Source organism: Lonchura striata, chromosome 2, assembly GCF_050655825.1.
Source record: "Lonchura striata isolate lonStrDom1 chromosome 2, ASM5065582v1, whole genome shotgun sequence".
NCBI lineage: Eukaryota > Metazoa > Chordata > Aves > Passeriformes > Estrildidae > Lonchura > Lonchura striata.
Window position 1 is genome coordinate 96,181,636 of NC_140704.1, and position 7,655 is coordinate 96,189,290.

General features: G+C 38.7%; 1 protein-coding gene across 1 annotated transcript in view; it reads left to right on the top strand.

The window, feature by feature from the left end:
- The window catches only part of TMEFF1 (transmembrane protein with EGF like and two follistatin like domains 1), a 117,654-nt gene that overhangs the window by 107,321 nt on the left and 2,678 nt on the right, over positions 1–7,655 (top strand). The window contains exons 8-9 of the mRNA XM_021528716.4: positions 2,629–2,752; positions 7,269–7,427. Coding sequence (XP_021384391.3) covers positions 2,629–2,752; positions 7,269–7,427 — 283 coding nt within the window. The remainder of the gene's footprint in view (positions 1–2,628; positions 2,753–7,268; positions 7,428–7,655) is intronic.

Here is a 7,655-nt window from a genome sequence, read left to right on the forward strand (position 1 = left end):
CCTATTCCAAAGAGGTAACAGCCTTTTATTCATTGCATGTAAATTGCCCTTGAAATCTAGTTAGTGGAAAGACCATTGTATATAATTATTATTATTAATGTGTATGACTTGTGCAGTCTCATATTCAGCAAATGATGTGGATGGAGAGAGTATGCTTCATGAAAAAAGGTTGTTTTGATTTTTTTTAATACAGTACTCAGGTCTCTTTAGACAGTGAGAGCCTGAAGTGAACTTCTTTGAATTGTTCTTTTTCATCCAGGATAAGAGAACACTCCATACTCCTACCTGTTTGCTTTTGCTTTCAGTTGCTGTGAGTTAATCTTGTTAAACTCTGTTCTCTGAATGGCTAATATCTCTTAGTCTCTGGAACTGTGACAGTCTCCTCCTGCAGTGCAAGTGGCTACCTGAAGTTCCATCTGAAAGGTCTCTCCAGATTCAGATGGCTTGGTGGTTTTATTGTACCAAGATGAGCATCAGGGTTTCAGTTTTTATGCATGACTTTTCCTTCTGGTGAAGTTTTTGAACTCCTATATCCAGTCACTCTTTCAAGGCTCCTACACCAGTTACATCTTTCACTTTGAAGCTCTGAAGCAGTCTAGCAGGTGTCTCCCATTAAAAATGGATTCCTGTCAAAACGGGGGTAAATGTCTATTTTACACTAGGAATCACCTCCTGCATTTAACATCTCCTTGCTCGATGTAAGTTTTGCCTCTGACCTGTGTGTGGCTATCTGACCACTTTTCAGGGGATGCACCTTTCAGTTTTCCAGTGGGCCTCACATTGTATATCAATACATGTATTAAAACCAAATATGGTACAGCTCTCTGAATATACTAATATAATTGTCTGTAGCTCATTATAAGGTTTGACTGGGACCAGATACGACAGTAATTAAATTCTTGGACAAGGAGGGAGATGATAGTTTTGGTATGAGACATCCCCACTTTTCTCCTCTTAGACATGTCACCACATAGTCCATTCCATCAGTGCAGTGGTGGACACACTGTCAGTATTAGTCAGTATTCTTCCTTTGTATCAAGTCTGCTGTATCTTCAAAACAGCCTGAATTAACAGGCTTCCTTATATCTAAAACCTCTAATACAAGGTTGGGGATTTTTCTCCAGAACCAAATTAAAATACATCCCAGACATTTCAGAAAAAACCTAAACCAGCAAAATATCTCTTTTCGTCTTGCAAAAATACATTCTCCTTCTTGCTGGTTTGATTTCAAATACCTGCAACTGTATAAGAGATTTTTTCTTCACACTCCCTTTTGCTTTATAGTTTTTTATTTGTGAAGCTATAGTCTAATGCCTTGGAAATGAACAGAATTCAATAATTACGCTCACATCTTAAGATCCCTGTTCATTATGAAATATCAACTTCTGTATTTAGGACTTTTTTACCAAAAAATTTTGGGGGGAAAATGGTTGAAAATGAACACAGCTGTGGATAGTTTTGGTAACAGGACAGAAGCATGAAAGATGTTGGGGCAGATGGTACCGCTTTCCTGTGCTGGGCTGAGCTGGACAGCAACTAAATGCCCACCAGCTGCTTGCTCTATCCCAGCTTTCCTCAGGACAATGGAAAAGAGAATCAGGAAAGCACACATGACAAAAATTCATTGGTGAAGTTAAGGAGGTTAAGAAGCAAAATGGAGGAGAAAAAGAGGAAGAAAACCCAAGAGATGCAAAAGCTATCGCTCACAATATCCCACCAGCAGATTGATGCCAGCCAACCTCAGAGCAACTGCCACCTTGGAAATACCAAAACTATAATTTTTATTGCTGAGCATGTCATATGGTGTGAGGTGTTCCTGTGGCCAGTTTGGGTCAGCTGTCCTGGCTGTGTCCCCTCCCAGGCCTTGCCCACTCTCAGTCTTCTTGCTGAGGGGAGATGCAGAGTGAGAAGCAGAGGAAGTGTGATGCTGTGTGAGTTCCCTTCAGCAATAGCCAAAACCGTGTTGTGTTACTACTATTATTTCAACCAGAAATCAAAACCACAGCACTCCAACAGCTCCTGTGAAGGAGGTTAACTCCATCCCAGCCAGAACCAGCACACCTCCCAGTGGAATGGGTATTCTATACATATTTCAATATTTTTAAACCCTCTGTCCATAAAAATGTTTCTCTGAAGAAGACTGCTACTGAAGTGTGTTTGATTTTAACTTTAACCAATCAGATCTGGGCTGTATAAAGTGGTTTTCTACCCAGTAATCATAAAATGTGGTTCAACATCTTTCTAATCCTTTTTAGAGGGTTCTTTTTCATCTGTTTACACATGGGAGAGAGCTCTGTATCTGTGTATTAACTCTTTGCCCCAGTGCCACTGACAAAGCTTCTGCTGATGTTCCTGCTTTGGTTTCTTTCTGTCATGAGCACTTTTCTCCTTTTTGAGAAACCTGATGTAAAAAGCTTACTTAGAGGTCTCTGAGGATAAATTTTCCAGTGCAGTACCTTCTAGCAAATCTCTGTAGGTGCCTCTGAAACTTCCCCCTTAAGCCTCTGCTTTATTATCCTCTATTCCTTTATTCACTGCAAGTTTTTAAGGATATGCTATTTTTGGTTGAGAATTTTAAATTAACATCATAGACCCGTGTATAATTGTTTATGTATATTTCCTTTCAAGATGCCAGTGATCAAAGAGAAGACATTTACATTGGAAACCACATACCTTGTTCAGAAAGCTTCAATGGTTACTGTATACATGGAAAATGTGAGTTCATTTATTCCACTCAGAAGGCTTCCTGCCGGTAAGTCCTTCATGTCTCCAAAATCGGATTGAAATCACTGTAAAGCTAAATCAAAATGCTCTCTGGACATAATGACAGGATGTGTCACTTTGTGATATCTAAGCAGTGGCATAGGGGGAGTATCCTGTGCTGTGGGCAGCACCCAGCTGCTCCAGTCAGGAGGGAGATAGTGCTCAGAGAAGAGGCTTGGTCAGTCAGGTACATCAAAACCTGAATCCCTCTGAGGAATGTAGCCTCAGTGTTGTATTCTTATTTTCAGCTGCTAAATCATATCCAGAGTTTAAAAACCCAAACAAAACAGAAACACATTAAAAAGGCTTTTGCCTTGCATGGCTCCTCTCTGTAACTGCTCTTTCCCCACTGACCCCTCAGCCTGTCAGTGCACTATCAGTACATTTTATTGTTCCTGTCGTAAACTCTCTCTAGAGAATCAATACCTTCTTTTTAACATTTATTGCCCCTTTTCACAATAATAGGCTTCATCTAGAGAATAAAAAATTGCAAAATATTCTTTAGCCCACACCTTTTGTCTACAGTGTAAACTAGCAAGCAACTCAGAACACTCAATATTAAGCCATGCAGTGTTTTCCAGAATATATGAATGTTCCTTGGCTCACAGATAATTTTTTTCTTTACATTTCACTAATCAAATTCTGTATATTTATTTTCCTCCTCCTCCTCCTCATTATTATTATTATCATTATTATTGTTGTTGTTGTTGTTATAAAGTTTTTTATAGCAAAAGGCCACTTTGCAACAAGATGCAGTGCCCTACTTATTAGGAGGTTTCACTCCTGAGCTTTTATCTTGCAAGCTTGTACTTTCAGATTTATGTGGCTGAAACTGCCATAACTCTTAGGCTTCCTTCGCTTTTGAAACTTCAGCTGTAAATCCATTGGATGCTTTCATATTTTCTCCCTTGATCCTTATTGATTGATGATATTTAGGTGTTTTTGCACTCCTAAGATTTAAGGGTTTCCAGACAGATCAGAGAGCAGGAAGCCCAAATGGCAGAGCCAGTATTGTTGTCAACTTAAGCACTTGAAAGCTTCTATTACTTCTTTTACCGTGCAAGACCCTTTCTTGTTTATTTTCAGCTTTCCAATAGGACTGTTTTGGTGTTCTTTTGGTCTGGAACCAAGAGAATTCAACATGGCTTTGCTTCTTTTTGGGAAACTGGGTGCATCCCCAACATAATCTTGATGGGTACTAGGCAACACTATCTGATTACGGTATACTTTTGATCTAGAATTGTATTTAACACAATTTATAATGTATTTGTCCTCAAAATGTTTAAAGTAGCAGTATTTCAAGGAAAACATTCCTGTCTGAATTAACTAATTTTTATTGTCTCCGAATTTTCTTCGGGAAGGTGCTAATCTTATAGTAATTTATCAATTTATGATTCAGTATAAATTCAATCTTTTTAATATTTATTATTACTCTAGTAAGTATTGATAGGCAATGTTTTGGTGGATCTAATTAATGTACCATCCTTTAAAATTCTATTTTATAGTTACATTTACTGTTACTAGTTTCAGCTATGTGTTTAAACATTCTCAGCACTGAGCCTAGCACAACAAACCTCACGTGGTTGGTTTCAGTCCAGAATTTGTGACTATCAGTTCTTGACCCTGAGTATCAGTTCTCCTTTGGATTTTTCTTGGCTGTTAAAATACTGATGGTCTCATGCTTTATGTATATTTCTTACTGGAGCAGAGTTATTAAGGAAACAAATAGCTTATAACAGACATCAATCCGCTGTAGTAATCATGTACCTCTATCAGAGAAAAAAATATCTTTCCCCAGCAAGGAAAATATAATGATGAATGCTAAGGGCAAATTGTTATTTTCAAATGCTTTCAGTTCTCATAGACATCTAGCATATACATAGTTTAATTTGGTCCTCATTTCCTGGTAGCCATGCATTTGAGGTATTGGATGACCTATAAAACTGCAGAAAATACTTGTGCAGAGCAAATTCTGAGTTCTGCTTTCACTGAGGGCAACAAATCTCCTTGCTTATTGTACAGCAGCCCTCCAGGACTGCCAGCAGGCAGTGGGGAGGAAGGTTTTGTAGCAGTCACTTGCACAGTATTGAGTTTAGCAGCCTTTGCACAGATGGGATCGGGTCTGTCTCCTGCTGCCCTCCTTGTGCAGTGCAGTTCTGCCCTGCCCTTATGGCAGCGTGCGTCAAGGACACACAGTCCAACCCTTTAAAAAGAAATCTAAACTTATTTATGCTAAATCAATTAATTGACTAATCAGCTTATTTTGATAAATCCTTGCTGACCTCTATTGATCTTGCTATTATACTAATGCTATATTATCTTGTTATACATTTATGCAGCAGAATGCTTTAAAATCGGTTCTACTAGCTTAAGGTAGAAAACTAGTGGCTACTACTTCATCCTGCCATAACGTAATTTTTAATGCAAGCACTTTTTCTCCTGAATCTGCATTCAGTATTTCTCAGAAATAATTTCTTGCATTTCAGTGTTTCTGAGGAAACATGGTTGAATTCCTTGTGCCTCCTCTTCCTTGTTTTGTCTCTTCTGCATTAAAGCAGCTCTCACATTGATAATATTTCATCTGCTACTTTCTTTAATGAAAACAAAAGTGAAGTAGAAATAAAATTAAATTCCTCTTGACTAAGGAGATCTCTTCCTTTCTGTGTCTTCTTGCATGATTACCAGTGTGTTCACTGTCCTCATTCTTCTTGTATGGTTATACAAAGTTTTCTTTATTCCCTTCCTGGCTTCCGCTGGGCACACTTACACCACATGGAGGGTTTTCTTTAACAAGTCTTACTGGAATTTGGTTCATGCCTGAACCAAAACTCCTTACACAGCAGCTCATGGCTGGAGAAAGTAGAGTCACAAGATTATGAACATGTAAACCCCAACTATTATCCCTGCATGCAGAGGGGGATTAGGAGTTGCATTAGTGTTTGTAAAAAGGTCTTTGGTGTAATTATTTTGTTGCTCCACACAGAATTAATGCCTACCCTAGCACAAAGCTTTTGAATGGATGAGTCTGATTTTGTGTTTCATTTGGGCTTGTCAGATTCAATTTACAAAAGGCTTGTTGCTCTGCCTGTATGTGAATATTTCTTCTCCAGCTGTAGAGCTGGAGGCCACTTGTATGATTCAGTTGTCCATAGTGATGCGTTCATGTCAGTCTAAAGAAAAGCTGTACTAGGAACTTGCTCAGGGTTCTAAGTGGTGGCCTTTGACTCTGCAGGCTTCATCTCAGTGTTATGGGTGACTCTTGCCTTTTCTTGTGCCTCAGCCTCTTTTGCCTTGAGACATGAATTGCTTCAGAGTGTATTTGCTCTGACACATCTTGCATTGCCTGAATATGTCACTCACTGCTCAGGAACAGCCTCTGCTGAGCTTCTCATTGAGACAACTGCTGCTTTGCTCAGGCAAGTTACCATTTAGAGAGGTGCTTCTCTTCTGCTTCCACCTATTTCTCCCCCACCCCATGCAAATGATTTTGGATTCTTCCTTGAACTATTGTTGCCCTGTTCTTTTGAGGATTTTAAAATTATTCTAAAAGTTTCAATGACTTCTGATGTTTACATATTTCTACTAAATTTTCTCACATTGCTCATATAAATACTGATTTACATTGTTCTTTATGGGTAGAGAGAATTGATAGACTGTTGGTTTGACCAGTGTGGTTGGAGAGGTGGCAGTTTCACCCTCTAATCCACTGTCACTTTTTCTATTGTATATATACTGGAGTCAGAAAATAAAGTTTGCTTTTTGGGTTCTTTTCTTTTCTTTCCTTTTACATTTAGCCTGCTTGTGTGAGTTATTTTGTGTCATAGTGTAACAAACTCTCACTCTCACTCATAGTGTAACAAACAGATGTCAGCCATTGGGTTTTCTAATCTGACCTCCATCGAATTCTGTCTCAGCCACAAGGCAGAAGGGGGTGTGGTGCTGGTTTTGTCCAGAAGATTTTGCAAGATACCACTTCTCTATGTTGAAGCTTGAAAAGGGGTCTTCTTTTTTCAAGGTGGATTTTCAATCCATATTTCAAGATTTCCCTTCCTCTTTGTCACTTCTGTCCCATATTGACAATGGAGTTGAATGAGCTGTGCTCTCTCTGTGCTTCATGAGCATGATTCTTGCATTTAATTTAGCCTTGTCTATTTGTCTTTCAAGTGTCTACTTGTTCCACCCAGTTGCTACACTCTTCCTCAATATTGTATCAATATAATTATGACCCAATATTTCTTTTGACAAATGAGGGTCTTCCCCACACTGGTGTCTTTTCAGAGGGCCACTAGTAACCTTATCCAGAAAAAGCAGAACATATCTACTTGCTCTGTCTCTTCTCTTGCCACACAGATCCAAACCATTCCCTAACCCAAGCATTATCACACGTGCACCTTCTCACCAGCTCTTTCTCAGCTGGAGTGACCTTGGATTTCTCATTTCATCTGCAAAATGACCAGGGTGCTGTCAAATTACAGATTCCATGAAATATTCCTTTTCTTTTTCAGGTGTGAATCAGGATATACTGGACAGCACTGTGAAAAGACAGACTTTAGTATTCTTTATGTTGTCCCAAGTAGACAAAAGCTTACGCATGTCCTTATTGCAGCAATAATTGGAGCTGTACAGATTGCCATTATAGTTGCAATTGTCATGTGCATAACCAGGTAGGTAAAGACAAAAACAGTGAAAAATTACACATTGTATGGATATACTTTTTGTGTATTTAATTATATGATGTCCAACATTTTATTTGCTTAATACCCACTTAAAAACTACCTAATGACTGAAGCAGGATAATTATGCAACATCCTATCTGCCCCTTCGTTTCTTTGGTCACAAAAGACAGATTTGTTTGAATTCAGAGACCACCAATAACCACTCTGAATCTCCAA